This window comes from Lissotriton helveticus, chromosome 5_1, assembly GCF_964261635.1.
Source record: "Lissotriton helveticus chromosome 5_1, aLisHel1.1, whole genome shotgun sequence".
NCBI classification, from domain to species: domain Eukaryota; kingdom Metazoa; phylum Chordata; class Amphibia; order Caudata; family Salamandridae; genus Lissotriton; species Lissotriton helveticus.
The window spans coordinates 1,640,233,359-1,640,252,029 of record NC_136065.1 but is presented as its reverse complement, the minus strand read 5'-3'; the positions used below and the strand labels follow the sequence as shown (position 1 = coordinate 1,640,252,029).

At 46.8% G+C, this 18,671-nt stretch overlaps 1 protein-coding gene across 1 annotated transcript in view; it reads left to right on the top strand.

Annotated features, from left to right (window-relative positions):
* LOC144752744 (uncharacterized) overlaps positions 1-18,671 on the top strand; it is a 339,420-nt gene that overhangs the window by 150,291 nt on the left and 170,458 nt on the right. The window contains exons 9-11 of the mRNA XM_078640601.1: positions 5,314-5,474; positions 7,719-7,764; positions 13,397-13,536. Of these exons, the coding sequence (XP_078496727.1) occupies positions 5,314-5,474; positions 7,719-7,764; positions 13,397-13,536 (347 nt within the window). The remainder of the gene's footprint in view (positions 1-5,313; positions 5,475-7,718; positions 7,765-13,396; positions 13,537-18,671) is intronic.

Sequence of the window (18,671 nt, the reverse complement as noted above, 5' to 3'; positions counted from 1 at the left end):
TACTCAAACGTAGGCATGTATGTGGATTTTCCTGCACCAAAAAGCTTGGAGTGGCAGAAGTGGGAGGCAAAGACTAGCGCACATAGGCACATAGGTTACTAGTGCTGTTGAAGTGCTACTAAGATAATAATACCTGCAGTTTGTGAATATGCCCCTTAGTGAAGAACAAATAGAGAGGTTTAGAGCTGTCAAACACAGAGCTGAGTCGATGTGTAGAATAAACAGAGAAGTATACATCTGTCACATACTGCACAGAGTTGACGTCTCAACTTTTCCTTTCATGGAGAGAAAGCAACCGATGATGATAAATGGGTGTGGAGCGAGTACCAACTAGCAAACCCCCCTAAGTGTTACTACCGTGAGGTGATTTCTCTCCAATAAATACACAATTAACAAAGGGTCCATGGGGAAACAAAGATTTAAGACCAAGTAGTATCATATCCCCCAACCACAGTATGCCAAAACAAAAATAGAAACTACTGGTCAACTTAGATGCAACCAAAAACTAGATGTGTAGCAGCTGAACGTGTGTTATGTAGGAAAAGAAACCCATCAGCCCACCAAATGACGGATCATCATCATCTGGGATTTATAAGACTGGTATCTGATAGGCATCTCACATTGTATTATCGTGAACTGTCCTACCACAAAACAAACAGTGATGGAACAGGCCATGAATGTGTGTTCTGTGGTGATGAAAAATTATTTTGCACTGATATACTAAGTGTGAAAATAGGTCATAAGTGCAGATTAAAATTGACTATTATGACACCAAGGATAGATTTAATAGAGGATTATCATAATGCCAAAGTTTAAAAACAGCGTGTTGATAGTTTGACAAAGATAACTATCGTCAGTTGACTAGGAAGGTTGACATGTTTCAGCCAGTATAGGTCGAAGGATAGACCAGTGGCTTTCTTCAGGACCAGGGACTACACTACTGCAAAAAGGTGAAAAGAAATAATAAACAATGTGATACGTCCTACCATGTATTCAATTCCAATGGGTAGGACGAAAGTCTTTAGAAATGGATTCTTTCCTGAAATATAGAAACATATATACACACGGACAGCAGGTCAAACAAAACTACAGATACAGATGTGTTGGCCGCATATTTTCATGTCAATAATATCAAAAGTATTCACTTAAACAGATACAAGTACTAGAAGTATCTTAATTAGACTCACCCAATGTTTCTTGGGAGTAAACCTCACCTCTCCTGGTAACCGCTGAGGTGATGAGGCCCCGCTCTGTAGGTGGATATAAATGGCAAAGGACAAGTACATTATCCCTCCATTGCTTACCACTAATTAAAACCTTGGTACTACCAGTAGCACAAAAAGATAGCAGTTGATAGCAGGCTCTGGCAATAAACTGATGTGCCAGAAGCTCCTATACACACTTTCTTAGTCACAGTATGGAGAAAAGTTAAGTGTGTAATAATTTGTTTTTGTGTAAAGTAAAAAATGGAGGTTTAGTGTTGAACCCCCTGGGAGACATGAAAGCCAGGCCAAACAAAGCATCCAGATTGATAGTCTCCGCTCTAGCATATAGCTCCATGTCAGAGAAACAGGACGTCCTGTCCAAAAGGTCGCCGGCACGCATCACCGTCCTACCTGTCCATAGGTACCCCAAGCTACTTGACAAGGGGTGAGTGCCACACTGTCTCGTTCACAGTGGGTGAGATTCCATGGTTTAGTTTCAGAAGCAGACTGCTAATGCACCACTATGACACTAAAAAAAGTGTGCACATTGTGATTGGCAGAGAGGTCACTAGCAGAGCCCAGGAGCAGTAGATACTGGGCAGGATGGATGGAATTTGTGGAGCCAGGAGCGGAAAGGCAGTGTGGAAGGTGGGGTCTGGAGAGGCAAAGGGCCAGATTCACAGAACTAACAAGACAAAATCCTAAACGTACTACCATTATGGTATTCACAGAAGGCACTTACTCATTTTGGTATTCACCGAAGTTAGGACTCCTTACTTTAGGACTCCTAAATGCCTTCTGTGAATACCGAAAGTCTTAAAGTTAGCATCGTTCTCAGTTTAGTAGTAGTAAAGTTAGGACTCCTAACTTTAGGACTCCTAAATGCCTTCTGTGAATACCGAAAGTCTTAAAATTAGGATTTTTCTTAGTTTAGGTGTAGTAAAGTTAGGAGTCCTAACTTCTGTGAATACCGAAATGAGTAAGTGCTTTCTGTGAATACCAAAATGGTAGTAAGTTTAGGATTTTGTCTTAAGTTAGTTCTGTGAATCGGGCCCAAAGAGAGGACATGATGAACTTTTCGATGAGTCGTGGACAAACGTTTGGCCCCTGTGACCATTTCAGGAAAGTTGGCGGGGTCGCCTTCTATAGGAAATGCTTTCTGGGGTGTGAGCCTTGTGGAGGTGAGCAGGGAAGACGGATTTTGTTAGGATGGGCTAGAGAACAAGTAAAAGAGGTTAAAGTACGGAAACCAATAAGGGCTAGCATACTGAGGAGGGTCATTTCCTGAGTGAAATCTGAATGCACATCTGGATGGGAATTCAGGTTATTCAGGGCAATATTTTGCGTCATGTTCTTTGAGACATTTAGGGTATCAAAAGTGACGGGGACAAGGAGCTACAATGGTCTACGTAATGTAAACATGATTTGTAAAGCGCGGCTAATCACCCATGAGGGTATCCAGGAGCTGGGGATGTTGCTGCGGAAGCTCAGGCGAACAGTCGGGTTTTGAGCCCTTTCCTGAATTCCAGCAGCGAGGATGTGGCCCAGAGTTTACAAAGGAGGTCGTTCCAAGTCCTGGCTACGGTTTAGGAGAAGGAGCGGCTTCACTGGGGCTTCAACGTATGCGAGGGATGTGAGAAAAGTTTAGGGAGGCGGAGAGCAGGTGTCTGGACGGTTGATGGAAGTTCAGGCGGTGGTTGATGTATGCTTGTCCTTGGTTGCACAGGGGTTTCCAGCTGTGGCAGCATCTTGAAGAGACATCTCTTCTGAATAGGGAGCCAATGGAACTTTCTGAGGTTGGGGGTGATACGAGTTAAGGTGGAGTCTGGCCGCGGCGTTCTGTATGATCTGTAGCCTCTTCAGGGTTGTGCGGTGATTCCTGCGTAGAGTGTATTGCCATAGTCTAGTAGGATGGTGATTAGTGCCTGGGGGATGGTACATCTGGTGTTGACCAGGAGCCATCTGAAAGCCCTGTGGAGCACGCGCAGAGTGAGGAATCAGGCGGAAGAGACCACGTTGTTCTGGTTTTTCATGGTGTGCTTGCTGTACAGGATGAAACCGAAGTTGCGGGCATGGTTAGGCGTGCGGGTGACGATTCTATATTTATTGTTTGAGGATGTGACTGAGGGGGGGCAGGTTGTGTGTGAGGGCGAAGAAGTGCAAAATGGATCAGGGAGCAGTGGATACAGAAGTATGGATGGGTGTGTCAGGAGATATGCCTGGTATAACTGGTGAAGAATTGTGTACGTCTGAGGAGGCTTGTAGGTCGGAGGGTAGAACAGCAGTATCGGTCAGGCTAGGTGTACTGAGGATGTGTTTGCAGCAGGAGGGGGTGGAGGAGTGCAAGTGTGGGATGCATTCTTTCCTGACTGGCAGCGATGGGAGGGTTACAATTTAGTGAAGAGGGAACAGCAACAGAGTGTGGGGATATTTGAAACTGGGCAGTAGTTAATGAGGGATCTGGGCTACAAAGGTTATTAATCGCAGAGGTGGGATGGTCCGGAGCTTCAGAAAAAGATCTGGAGATGTGGGCACAGCATTGTGAAGTGGGCAGGAGAGTGTGCTGCCATTTGAAGATGTGTGGCTAACCGTATGGGTGGAAGTCTCTGGGCTTGGGTGCCAGAATTGTCAGAACCGCAGGAAACTAAATACCGGCCTGTTAGAGAATCACAAAACTTAAACTGACTACAGACTTGATTCCTTGCCTTGAAAAAGCCCATGGCCAATAGGCCACCAGGGCGAAACACGTGTCGGCTGGTCTTCTTTCACATATGCAACAACAAATAAAAACCACGCACGCGAAACCACAAAAACGCTTGAAATTTCTTTTTGGACCACCTTTGAGAGACTGTGAGGGCACAACCCTCCATCTTCCTCTATACATTTGAAGATGTGGCAGTGGTGGGGGCAGGTATGGGGGAGATAGGGACAGTTGATGTTCATGTTATGGGAAATGAGGGAAAAATGGTAAAGGCCGGATGTGGTGTTGAGGCACATGGATGAAAATTACTTGGTGTGAGCTGCAGACTTGCAATTAATAAAGATGAGAGAAAAGGGACATGCAGGCAGTAAAGGAAAGGTGAGCGCCAACGAAACTAATCTGAGTGCAGCTGCTGCCCAGGAGAGAGTGGAGCAGGGCGAAGAGCCAGCAGCAAATAACAAGGCAAGGAGGAAGGTACACAGCGAGATTTCAGGATGATGTCCGACGTGGGAGGTAGGAGGGACAAGCCATGTGGGCACTGTGTTTGAATAACTAGGATTATTCCGCCATGACGTGTTTCACTTGTCCCTCCTGGCAGCTGGATTTACTTTCACCTAAGGGTATCCTGGGGCTGAATAACAGATGTTTATTTTTACCCAACTCACTGGTACTCATTTTATCGACCTCAGAAGGATGAACGGCTGAGTGGGCCCACTGGGATTTGAACCTGTGACCATGAGGTCGAACACAGGTCCCAACAGTGGGCGCTTAGTCCACTAATCCAAAAGACCCAGCACTGAAGGAAGTGGTTGAGAATTTGATGCCAATCAAGTGCTGGCGAGGGGACTGAAAGAACACCTCAGAGTAGGTTTTTTTTTGGTGGCTCAAAGAACAAGACTTGAGAGCTGGTTAAGAAAAGAAGAACTAGCCGAGGAGGAGAGGGAAATGAATTCTGTAGGAAAGCACAACTTGTCCTTAGGGTGCAGAATGGACAACATTAAAGGGGCCAATTCACAGAACTAACTTAAGACAAAATACTAAACTTACTACTTTTGGTATTCACAGAGGTTAGGATTTTGTCTTAAGTTTGTCTTAAGACAAACTTAAGACAGATTTAGACTTAAGACAGACTTAAAACAGACTTAAGACAAACTTAAGACAAAATCCTAACTTCTGTGAATACCAAAAGTAGTAAGTTCAGGATTTTGTCGTAAGTTAGTTCTGTGAATCGGGCCCAAAGAGTTCAGAGACACAAGGAGAACAAAAGATGGTCAAATGTTAGTCTAAAGTTGCATGGTTAAGAATGAGAGAGATGGAAATGATGATCTTCTAGCGGCTAGAAACATCTCTTCTTGAGACGCAGAGCATGCCAGGCCTTCAGCTAACTGCCGCCCCTTTGTGTTTCAGCTGGAAGGGATGGAAGCGTTCCAGTCCTTCCTCCAGGGCACTCAAGGCGTGCACCTGCTGCACTTCTGGATGGACTGCGAGGACTTCAAGGAGCGCTTCTTGGTGCTGGATGTGAATGAGGATCACCCGGAGGCACGGCACCTGTGTGCTCACCTCTTCAGGTACGCACTCGACACCGCAACTGATACAGCATCTGAGGAGGCAAGGTTCAGGGTCACCCCTAAATAGTAAATTTAGGGGAGTTAAAAGAAGTGTGTAAGGTCGGGTACACCCCCAATGATGCCACCCTCCAGTGGGAGGGGGTGCATGTACCTCCTTGTAATTGGTTGGGTCCCCTCATCTTCAAGATGGAGGGGACTGAGATGTGTGCTTCACCTCGCCTCCCCCACCTGAGGGGTGGGGTTGGCAAGTTGGGCACACCTCTCCTCCTAGCTTGGTTTTACCAACGATTCTCCCGCCCAAGGTGGGGGCAGAACCGGTGGGAGCCAGTTGCTGGGGGCAGCAAAAGGAAAGGACAGCTTACAAAGGCAGCAGGCCTTTGACGCTTCCTCTTTGTAGACCCAGGCCAGCCTGGGGGAGGAGACATGAAACCTCTGCCCGGGATGGGCTTTGTTTCTGGACCCAGAGAGTAGATGACCTCTACCCAGGGGTTCAGAAACCTGTCTGGTGGTGGCAAATGGCGGGCAGCCATTCAGGAACTGAACCAGGGTTGGTCGTTGTTCAGGGGGGATCTCTGAAATGCCCTCTGAGTGCATTTTCCATTCAATCCCACACTGGCATCAGTGTGTGTTTAATGTGCTGAGACGTTTGCTACCAAACTTCCCAGGTTTTTATGAAGCCATTATTGAGCTGTGGAGTTCTGAATGACCCGCTCCCAGACCATATACTCTTTATGACCTTACTACCCTTACAGTGTCAAAGAATGGGCTAGCGCACTCTGCTAGAGGGGTGACTTACCTAGGCATCAGGCAGTGGGCTGCAGGCATGGCACACAGGGATGTGTGCCATGTTGACTCTTCACTTTATTCTGCACCAAAACACGCAGCCTGCAACGGCAGTGTGAGTGTGTTAAGGTACAGGGCCTTTAATGGTGGCTCAACAGATGCTGCAGCCCTTAGAGGCCTTCCTGGTCACAGGACCCTTGGTACCCTATGGTACCTTTTACTAGGGGCTTACCTCTGGCCAGGGATGTGCCAATTGTGGATACAAAGGTACAGTCTTTGGAAAGAACACATGCCATGGGAACCTGATTGGCGGGGACCCAGACCACACCAAGTCAAGTTGCATCAGATGTTAGGCAAAAAGTGGGGGGTAACCATGCAAAAAGTGGCACTTTCCTATACTTTTACTTATTTTTCTCTTTCTGTGTTGTTGGAGGTGCCTGTGATGGGTGTTGTGTAGAGAGTGAAGAGTTGAATGTTCTACACAAACCCTGTACATCTTTCAGCGGATGTTAGTCATCTGTGCTCTGGGGTTTACGCCATTAGTGTACCTTCTTACAGATTAGTCCTTTACTTTCGGTTAGTTGTTAGGTCTACCGGGATGTGGGGGTTAAAATTGAGGGCTGTAGATTAAGTCTGAGGAGTGTGTCTAAAACACTTGGAAGATGGTTTAGTCCCAGGGTTGGTGACTGGCATGATTGCATCATTGGCATTTGCCCAATTCAGAGATATGGGTTTTGTCTCAATAGTCTGTCCTGAAGAAGATCCACCATATGTATTGCCGATAAGGATCGAAACGTTCAGTGTCTGGATTGATATAATGATATACTTGTAATTTGTCAAAGTTAATTATAAACCCTTTTTTAATCAATGTGTAGGTAATGTACTTGTGCCTTGTGGTGCTTAATTTATGCAGGTGGTGGGCAGCAACAGTCATTTTTGGGTACCTGGACTTAGTGTTCATCAGTAGACTTTGTACAAAAGCAAGAGAAAAAAAGTCTGAAAAGAGGAAAAATAGGAGGGAGAGAAAGAAAAGAAAACAGTGACAACGAGAGAAAGCAGGTGTGAAAAAGAACCTGCAGGAGAAAATTAGTAAGAGGCATGAGGTGGAACTTAGCTTTAAAGGGGATTTTATTCACCCCATTCTAAATAATTATATAGAAGGAATTGACCCTTGAGAATCACTATATGACCTTTTAATACCCAGATTTTCTGAGGAGAACCAGGTTCCCTATTTTATTATCTTTCACCAGTTTTAGGAAGCATCCCACAGACCACACTAGGCACTTTATGTATCTATCAGGAGATCCCTTCATCAAGTAAATAAAGTGCAGTCCTGTAAATACCCAGCACAAGCAGATCAGCACCCCAACACCACCCACTACTAGGATGTGGTTCTTACTGTTGGCACACCTGGGAGCACAGAGATTAACACACATTCTCCTTGTTATGTTCTCTTTGAAGGTGCATCCTGGATAAACACAAGCGCCACCTCACGGCCGAGACTCAGGTGAGTGACGCTCAGTGCTTCAGTTGCGCAAAGTCTTGAGGCCACACACAGCGCGACTAATGCACCTCAACCCTGACATTCACCACCCAACACTTACAGTACTGACATCAATACACAGCTCTGCCACTGCACTTTGCTTTTGATTGCAGAAGAACCCGCTCAAGACTGATTTGCGTATGGCTGAGTCCAAGTTGGGGTGGCGTGGTGGGCAAAAAATGATGGATTGGGATGCGGTCCGAGTGATTGCCAGCGGCTGAGATTAATTCAAGTATTCAATCCATCAACTTGCTGCTTTTGCATTTGGTGTCCTACGTGCGCTGGATATGCCAGATGGGGTCCCAGGTTCACCGTGCCACTGGAACCAACCTATACCTGGCAGACAAGCCCATAATAAGGGTGAAACCGGTCCTAGGATGCTTGTGTTCCGGTTAAGGGAGGACCTGGCCCTGTGGTTCGGGCGGGACTGTTCCCATGAGGAACAGGCTCAAGGCTGATTTTATTTTATTTGTTTATTTATTTTTGTGTTTTATAGAGCGGGAACTTGACCTGTGAGGGTATCAGAGCGCTTTACATGGTATACAGTGTTGAACAAACAAAGTTTAAAGTGCAGAAATATACAAAATCAACAAAAAGGATGGCGAGGGGCCGGGGTGCTGAGAACATAGGGGAAAAGGGAATATAGGTGTATGGTTACAATCACCGTTAGAGTCAGCAACAACAAAGGTCCCACATACTCTCGGCGGGGAGAGTTGGTGATCTGGGGAAGGAGCGATAGTCTTAGATTCATCTGGCACAGTGTGGTGGTTGTGGTCAGGCATTAGATGAGGAATTACCCATGAGGAAGGTTTTGGCCTCCTTTTTGAAGCGTGCTAGAGAAGGGATTCTTCTGATGGCGGGTGGGAAAGAGTTCCAAATTCTTGGTGCTGCTCCGGTGAACACCCTGTTGTAGGTTCTTTCTTTCTGAAAACGGGCAGGTCGGAGCAAGAGGTTTCTAGCGGACCGGGAGTTCCTGCTTCTTCCAGATACCGCTAGTTTTTGTGCCAGATAAGCAGGGGAGTTTGCATAAAGAGCCTTGTGTGTGATGCATGCCAGTTTCAGCTGAATTCTGGCCTCTAGAGGGAGTCAGTTCAGCGCTTTCATGTGTGGGGAGATGTGGTCGAATTTCCTGGTGCTGGGGAGTAGTCTGGCGGCCGCGTTGAGGCTGGTTTTTATTGGTGCTAAGGAGTTCTTGGGTAGTCCTGTAAGGGTGGAACAACCATATTCCATTCTAGAAATGACTAGTGCTTGAACTGACATTTTTAAGTCCGGAGCACCGATGAAAGGTTTCAGCTTCCATAGGTAGCTCAGGTGGAATCTATCTGCTTTACCCATTGAGTTGATGTGATCCCGCATGTCCAGGTTACAGTCTAGGATTAGGCCCAGGGATTTGGCAGAGTCCATAATGGTCGGCGGGCAGTTTAGGGCTGTTATGGCCTTGATCCACATCTGAATCTCTGGATTGGCTTTTGAAGGGGAGATTAGGAGAAATTCAGTTTTCTTTGCATTAATTTTAAGTTGGTTATTGGCTAGCCATTGGACAGTCAGTTTCAGGGTCTCATTCAGGGAGTGGATCTCCTCGAGCAAAGAGATATTGATGTATATTTGGGTATCATCCGTATACATATGGTAGGAGATGTTGGCGATACGAAGAACTTCGATGAGTGGCTCTAAATAAAGATTAAAGATGGTGGGGGACAGGGTTGAACCTTGGGGGACTACAACCGGGGTGGGAGCTGATAGGTTGCCGTTAATGAGGAATCTCTGGGAGCGGTTGTGGAGGAAGGACCTGAACCATTCTAGGACCATGCCATCCAAACCCATCCTGAATTTGAGGCGTTCAAGTAGTTTTTCATTGTTGACCGTATCGAAGGCTGAGGATAGATCAAGGAGCTTTATAAGGCAGGTTTTGCCTTGGTCTAGGGCTTGGAAGGCATCGTCCACGATGTGGAGCATAGTAATTTCAGTGCTGTGCCCCGATCTGAATCCAGATTGGAAGTCATCTAGTAGGTGGAAGTTGTTGATGTGCTGACTTAGTTGTTGTTGTACACACTTCTCCACTACTTTGGCTAATAGCGGGATATTGGAGACAGGTCTGAAATTGTCTGGGGAGGCTGGATCCAGTGATGATTTCCTCAAAATAGGGAGGACCTGGCCGGCTTTCAAAGGGTCCCAAATCAAACCCTGCTGGAGAGAGGAGTTGATTATTGCAGTCCAGCAAGGAACAATGGATTGGGAGGTGGCGGCGAGGCAGTTGGAAGGTAGCAGGTAGAAAGGATTTTGGAGATGGAATCTTCGTTATAATATTCGAAGTCAGTCCAGCGGGCTTAGTTTTTAAGTGAGGCCAGAGTGGGTGGTGCGGAAAAAGGGGGCAGGAAGGGAAGGGGTTTAGAGTAGGTGGCGGTACTGAGTTCAATTCCAAATGCCGTGATTTTATCAGCGAAGAAAGAGGAGAATTCATCTGACGATATTAGAGATTTGGGGGATTCTTTCGGTGTTTTAGACAGTTTATTAGATTGGAGTTTGACCAGTTCAAAGAGCTTGCGGGGTCTATTTTTGGCGTTCCCCAATTCAGATCTGAAATATTCTTTTTGGGAATTGAGGATGTGCTTGTTGTAGGCGTTTCTCGCCTGGCGGAGAAGTTTTAGATTCGTTGCAGATGGGTGTTGTCCCTAGATTGCCGTAGGGATCTCCTCTCCATGTTGAGGGAACCAATGCACCTGGGGTTTCTATCTTTGATTTGTGCTCTTTTTAGTTTTAGAGGGGCCAGGTCGTCCAGAATGTTTGAAATGGACGACGAGTAATCTTCATTGAGGTCGCTGACCGTGGTTATGTGCGAGGTGGAGGTCAGATTTGCAGCGAGCTTCTAGTTTCATAAGGCCGAGGTTCTTAGGGTCTCTAGTTCAGCATTTGGGAATCACCGGTTGTGGCGTCTGTGTCTTGCGGGTCCCGGGTAAAATTAAAGAGATGGAGTGGTGGTCAGACCAGTCACTAGGGTCTATGGAGATAAGCTTGACTGAGGATTCCTTAGAAATGATCTAGTCAAGGATGGCCCCTTTTGTGTGGGTAGGAAGAGAGCAGGCTTGAGTCAGGGCTTGGTCGGTTAGGAGGTCTTTGATGGCGTTGACGTAGGGATCTTTAGTGTCATTCCAGTGCAGGTTGAAATCACCCAGGAAAATCTCTGTGGCATTGGAGGAAATCTTAGTTGTGATGATTTTCAAGAGGTGATCGGTGAAAGAGTCGTTAGAACCTGGAGCGTGGTAAAAAACTGTGCAAGTTACAGAGGAGTAATGAGTTGCTGCAGATGGAGAGTGCGAGGTATTCGTAGGAGTCGGTGGAGTCCACCAAGAGTTCTGTGACAAGCAGGGAGGATCGGTAGATGCAGGCAATGCCTCCTACTTTCTTGTTGGAATGTTGTCCAGTTTGGCGATGTTGTAATTGGGAGGGACTAATAGGTCCAGGAAAGGGGAAGAGTTTTCATTGAGCCAGGATTCTGTTAGTATAGCTAGGTCTAAATGTTTGTTCAGGATGAGGTCAGCAATATCAGCAGCATGCTTGACTGCTGAACGGCAATTGATTAAGAGACCAGATAGGGAGGGGTCTGGGGGAGTGTCAGGAGTCTGGACGGATAGTAATACAGGCGCGAGGTTGCTTTTTATCACACTTCTATTATGGAGGGTAGCTGGCCTGTTGGGGTTGATGGTGACCTTGCTGATGGGGTGTTCAGGACTCGTATCTAGTGGACGGGGATGGCTTGGACCGAGTGGTGGTATTGGAGGATGGCTAGGATTTTGTTTCCCGTGAGGTCTAGAGGATTAGAGGTGGCGGTGGGAGAGTTGTAAGAGAGTGCAAGAGCTCGGGGTTCCTCCTATGAGAGGAGGCAAGGTTGTTTGTGAGGGCGAAGATGTCTCAGAGGTAGCGGGAGTGGGTGCTTGGGAGGCTCGGTCTTTGGTGGGGGGAGGTATGAGGTGACTTGAGGTTAGCAAGGGAGAGCTCGGCCAGGTGAAGGAGGTTCATAAGGTCCACAATGGATCCATGAATGCTCTGGGTGAGTTTAGCCGCTCTGGAGTGCAGAGTTTCAAGATCAGTATAAGCTGGGGGTGCTAGAGGGCAGGGGTTCAAAGGTTCAGGAGCAGTCCAGGGGGCATGTAACGGTGGAAGGGGAGATAGATTTGTTTGAGCAGACTCCAGGGTCTTTGGAGGAGTACCTAGCACGCGGTTTTGGTGGATGGCTGGCGGGGACGAGGTCGGAGGTCTAGGCGCGACTCTGTTAGAGGTGCCAGGGTCCGAGCTATAACGGTAAGGGTGATCAGTGGTGGGAGCCATCAGAGGGCTAGCTCTATCAAAAACAGGGGTCTTTGGGAGCGTATCAGTCTCCCCGTCAGTGGGGGGCACTAGGTGGGAGGAGATCAAAGGTGTAGGGGAGATTCTGTTGCCAGGGACAGGAGACATGTTGGGGGGATAGGATGAACTGAGAAAGAAGCCCTTGGGGGGTTGGTATGTGGATGGCTAGGCATGTTAGGCTAGCAGGACGGCGGGTCAATGGTGCGTGTGTTAGTTACCCTATCAGAGTCGTGCACATTGTTTCTGAGGAGGGGGAAAAGGTTTGCGAATTCATTGAGGTTATTGGTTGAGGCTTGGATTAGAACAATGCCGTTTTTGTAGAGGGTGATGGTGAGGTCAGCTCGCAAGGTTGGGGAGGGTGCTGTTGTGAGCTTGGTGCCGTATGGAATGTTCCTGGTTAAGCGAATATTGAGAAGGTGCGCAAGGGTTTTGCGCCAGGAGGCGGTTCTTCTGGAGTACAAGATAAGGTCATTAATGATTGTGCCGATGTCCAAGCTGTAGCGCAGGTCGGATATCAGCGTCTCAGGGCGTCTTTTTAGGGTAGCGTGCTTGAATGATTTAGCAGCGGTTTTGGAGAGGTTTGGGGGGTAGACTAGAGTATCTGGCCGGGTCCAAACTGAGGTGACATGATGGGCCAAAAACGATGGATTGGGATTTCCAGCGGCGGAGATTACTTCAAGCATTCCATCCATCACATGGATGGATGTTTTTGCATTCCAATACAAGGGGACACACACAGCTCTGCCAGTGCACCTCACTCCACACTCCTGATATCCCATGGCACACACACACTTTTTCAAGCCCAAACTCACACACACGCTGCACACAAATGCAGAGTTCTGCGGTGTACATCAGCCTCCTTTGCACTTTGCTTTCTCCAGCATTGAGGCACACACAGCTCTGCCAATGCCCCTCGCTTCTGTTCCTGGGTCTATCCCACAACACTGCAGCTTCCCTGAGATCCCAGCCCCTGGTCCTCTGCAGCTCTGCTGATGAACTTCAGTCCTGCCCACCTATGGGCAGGTAACTTGCACATAGTGGGGCAGGGCATGGACCTGGGGCACAGCCGAGCCACAGGGGCCAGGCAGGGTGTTTCACAGTCTGTCTCTGGGGTAGTGCATGGTCCAGTCACCTGCATGCACGGGGTGACTCTGCGAAGGTTAAAGAGGGCTTGCGCCAACGCTTTCTTGCCACAACTTGTAATCTGTGCCACCTCTTCCCCTTCTGTCTCCTGTCTCCTGTCCCTCTCTAGGTGCAGATCCGTGATGCCCAGGAGAATGTAGGGCTGACCTTCCGAGCCTTCAGCCGCCCCCAGTATGACGCGCTGAGGCGCCTGCGGTCCTACTGGGTCCCACGGTTCCTGATCCACCGGCACCGGGGCGGCCACCTAAGGTAAGTTGTGCTCACATCTGCTGGACAGCTGGTCCGGTCACTGCCTGGCCTCCTCGAGGGTTACAAAGCAGGAGCAGCAGCGCTTAATTTGAGCCAGTGGTGTCCAGTGCTCAGAGCCAGCACTAAATTGCCACCACCAGCACTTAGACAAACAGCGCCACCATGTGGCAGACTTCCCTAATTTAGAGATCAGCACAACAACATGTGTTTATTAATTCGAAATACATTTAAAAAAATTACTAATGCCTGTGGCACGAGTCTTTCCTATAGCTTTTGGTGCCTGGAATAGTCTGAATTGTCACACTGCGGGGTGTGTGATGGTTACTTGTGGTGTTGGCACTGTTATTGGCAGCGCTGGCGGGGGCAATGGGTGGTACAAGCTGCAGTGACCCCCTAACGAGGGTCCTGCCACTTATTATTGTGAAATTGAAGCACTGAGGAGCAGTGAGCCTCAGTCAAATATAAAGCTGCAAATAGCGCCTAGTGCCAGATATGAGGGGGCTGCAGCATGCAGCGTTGCCTCCAGAGGTGTGTTAGAGGTTGCAGGAAGACCAGGTGCAGCTCATTCTGGTGCTACATGTGGTTTGCTTCAAGGCACCCAAAGAAATACTTGCCACAAATATTTCATGGGTGGAGCTAGTGAGGAATTGATTATCCTGCCCTAGTACATTTAGGCATGTTTGAAACTTGTGGCTTAGTAGAGTTTTCATGTGGATATTCTGTCGGAAACGTCAGTCCATCCAGTCCCGAAGATGCTGATCCAGCGGAGCCCACCACCAACCCTCAAAACTTATTTCACTTTACTCAGGAGCAACTGAACTTTACTCATCGGTGGGGCCCATTACACTGCAAGTCACACACACACACACACACAATTACTCCTGAATCAGTGACAAAGAAGGCGAGCTGCTGGTTAGCGGGGTTCCTAAACTCATATTTTATGCATTATATACATTTATCGAATTTTCTTTACATATGCTAATCTGTTACCTGGAAGACCCTACACCAAGGTACTCCACTATTTGGTCAATAGATCATCTGGTAGAAGTTAGTTGATGGCGACTAAAACCAGCTTAATCATAGTAATCCTATAACTTTTAGCATTTGATTTTATCTTAACATTTCAAATAAAATAAAACCAAAACTTGAGTTTAAATTTAAATTTGAAATTTATCTACTTCATTTAGGAAACAAAACTTTTATATTTATTTAGACAAGCAAGAAATTAAGCATTTATTTAGTACATGTTAAAAGAATTTAATTTAGAAATCATATTACCAAGTTCTGTTATATGAAAAAAACAGAGTTGCACGATATCCCAATCTGTCTCTCTATTCTCCTCAACTCCTCCCTTCCAAAACAAAAACTCTGCATTCGATCATCTTCATTGCTCCAAAAAGTTAAAGTCCAAAAATATTTCAAAGTCTCTAGCTCCATAAAATTGTTCAAAATGACAGCATGTCGTGGTGCAATTAAAATCCATGGAGCAAGCTTTTTTCCTCCTTTCGCACAAGCTCTTGTATACCCTTTTTTACTATCTAACTTAAATTGAAACTTTTAGGGTCCACAGTTCATTCTGATTGGTCCATTAGAGGGGTGGCTATGATCACCTTATCCCATTCTTACACAATCCAGTTTCCCAAAATGCGTTGTCATCCTTAACGTGTTCTCAGGGCAGTCATCTCCGCTTATGCTTGTCATTTACTTTTTGTTACATAATTTGCAATTGTTTTCCATTCATCGGTTTCCGTTCCCAGTCTTAGATGCAAATGTCCTTTGGCACCCTTCCGTGCCCTAGGCCAAGCTGACCTTCACATTAGCGGTGGGTGGAATTTGCGTAATCGCATTACGCAAATCTCCGCAAAACGGTGAAAAATTGCTGCGAACGCATAAAAATTCCGCGAACACGCGGAATTGCTTGTTCGCGATGCTTTTTTACTGTTCTCAGTCGCTGTTTGCGTGCTCAGGGGGAAATATCTCGCGAACACGCATTTTGAGAACGTGAACAAGCGAAACATTTCGCGAAGTTGCGGAACGCAGAATTTTGGGCAATTTCGCCTTCTCCGTAGAACGCAAAATTACCCAAATTCCTCAAATTCCGCGAGCGGAACGGAATTTACCGCCCAGGCCTACTTGTCATCACTTCGCTCTGCGTACCAGCCATTCTGCTTACTTGTCTTTTCATTTATGCGCATGCGTAGAGGCTCTTTCTTTCAGGCTGATGTCAACACCGCAGTCAGCAGCCATTTTTCACCAACCAGTCCACATAGGCCTTAATGAGAACTAGTGCGAAAACAAACACAACAGATCTTAGACCTAGAATTATAGTTTTCTCTGTTTACCTCCCACCATTCTAATATCCCCAATTATTGGTTACCTAACCAAAGCGTAACATATAGCTTTATTTTACTTACCAAGTGCATTTCTTTTCTCTTGCCACAATGAATACAAACACTCTAATGAAGATTAAACTTACATGCTTCCTTAATAATTGTATAATATTATTGCACTACGTTAATACGACTTGTTCGTAATTGTTAATATGTTATTTTCGCAAGTAGCAATTAGTTTCCCACGTGTAATGTAAAATGGCTAAATGCATTTTGTTGATTAGTTATTCATGCTTCAAACTGTTATGTCGGTTATAGTTATGCGAGTTTAACTTCACAGGGGGTATATAAAAAGTTTTACCTCACCCCTGCTCCATCAATGCCTCAAACAATTGCCACAGTGTCCCCTGTGGTGAAAGCTGGAGATGCTCAGACATGTCCCGGTGACACACTGGTGAGCTCAGAAGCCCAGGTAGTCAGCAGAGACCCCAGCAGCCTTTGATAAAACGTGCAAGGTTTGTTGTTGTTGAGTACAGAGTGATGCGAGGCAGTCCCACATCTAAAATAAAGTGGCAAGACTTAAGATCCACAAACACTCGCCCCTTGGTGCACCTTTGTGTTCTCGTGTTGGGGAGTGTCCTGCCTGTAGAAGGCCGGGGTTTGGCTCAACTCAAGTGGGCCGCAGACCATCACTACCAGGGCGTGGCCTCGATGGGTCCACTGCCCGTTTATTTATCCCCTCCAGGGTGTGTGCTGCTCAGATTACTTACCGGTACTCTTCATTACTCCGATTCTCTCTTCCTCGTCCTAGTACTTACTATATGAGGTTTTACCTCTTCTATTCCCGTTCCCTCACCTTTTTAAAGCTTTCTTTCATATCTATTAACCCTTCAAGCACCTCCCATAAAACCCTCCCTATTCCCCAGCACTCCCTGAGCCCTACCACAGCTGCATTTGAGAAGACCAGAGAAGAAGGCCAAGAAATGGCGAGAGGGAGGGAAGGAGAGCCTTAAGTACTGGGACAAGGAAGAGAGAATCAGAGTATTGAAGATTAATCCAAGCTTTACCATTCTCATCCTCTTCCTTGTCCCAGTCCTTACTATATGAGGATAAACCCAAGCAAAGACCTTCTTATCAAACAAGACAGATAGAAAGACCAGGACACACAGAAATGTAAGAGTGCATCCCTCTTATTGAAACAAAACACACCCCACCCCATGCCTAAAGTCAGTCTTGCAAGAAATAGTAAACCCTAGACAAACCAAGGTCTGACCTGTCTACAGTGGAATCTGGGAAGCCACCTTAGAAAGTATCCCAGAAGCAAAAAGAGACTCAGACCCAGAGCAACTTAAGTCTATAGTGAGACGTAAAAGTGGACGGAGAAGCCCAGGTCGCTGCAGCACAAATGTCAGTCACTGAAACCCCAGCCCATTCAGCCCAGGAGGGGCCTCAACTTTCTTAGAAAGTGAAGCACCAGAGAGTTTGTAAACCTAATAAATGACTGTCCTGATCCACAGAGCAAGGGTTGACCTGGAAGGCTTACCTCGTCCATTGGCATGACCAAAGTTAACAAACAAGGAACTGACTTCAGGAAAACAGAGACTTTTCTTAAAATACACAGTAAGAGCCCTGACTGCGTCCAAAGAAGCCCCAGGAGGGTCCCCCAGAGAAGGAAGGTCAATGTCCTGATTACAGTGAAAAGGAGAGTTAATCTTGGGGAGAAAATCAAGACTCAAAGACAAAACAACTCTATCCCCAAACATTTTCAAGTAAGGATTGCGGCACCGAAGAGAACCCGACTCCCCCAGTCTCCTGGCTGAAGTTATAGCCACAAAGAAGAAACCTTAAATGACAAAAATCTATCTAAGGCCTAGTGGCTCAAAAGGGAGACCTTGAAGAAAGGAAAAGATAGAAGTAAGTCCCAAGAAGGAAAAAACAAACTGACGTTTAGTCGAAGGAGGGAGAATCCTCGAAAGAGCCTCCTAACCATGGCATCAAGATGCTCCAGATCACCCCAGGGAGATCTAAAAGCCCTGATAGCCGACCACTGCGGCCTTAAAGAAGAAACAGAAACATGTTTGTCAAAACCCTCCTGAAGAAAATCTGAAATAGTTTCAGGGGAACACTCCAGGGAAGAGAAAGCTTTGACCTGACACCATTTATCAAACAAAGCCCTATGATGGCTGGGCGAATTCTTGGTTGATTCTCTCCTGGAGGCCTTCAGAGCCCAAGGAATAGACAAGGACGGGCCTTTCTTCAACAGACCTCTCCTTTCAGCCTCGAAGCCGCCAGCCGAAGACGGCCCAGAGATGGAAGTGACCCGGCTGGACGAAGGATTGAAATGGGGACTAGAGGAAGAATCCATTCATTGGATATCGCCAGGGATCAACGAAGGGGGAACCGCAGCCTCCTTGGCCAACAAGCGACTAGTAAAATTACACCCGCCTTCTCTTTCTGGACTTTGAGAAGGACCTTCCAGATGAGGGCAAAGGAGGAAAGGCGTACAGGAGAGCCGTGGGCCCGGGCTGGAGAAGGGAATCTACCCCTAGAGAATGAATCTCCTAAGTTTGAGAAAAAACTGAGTAATCTGAGAAATGGAAATTCGACAAACAGATCTATGGCAGGAACCCCTCATCTTCTGCACAGATCCCGAAACACAAAGAAATTGTGGACAAACTTCTGGGAACAGGAAAAAAATCCTGAATCAATCTGTCTGCCTGAGTGTTGAGACTCCCCTGAATGTGAACCGCCCTGATTGACAAGAGATTTTTCTCTGACCAAGCCATTATCTGGAGAGCCAACGGA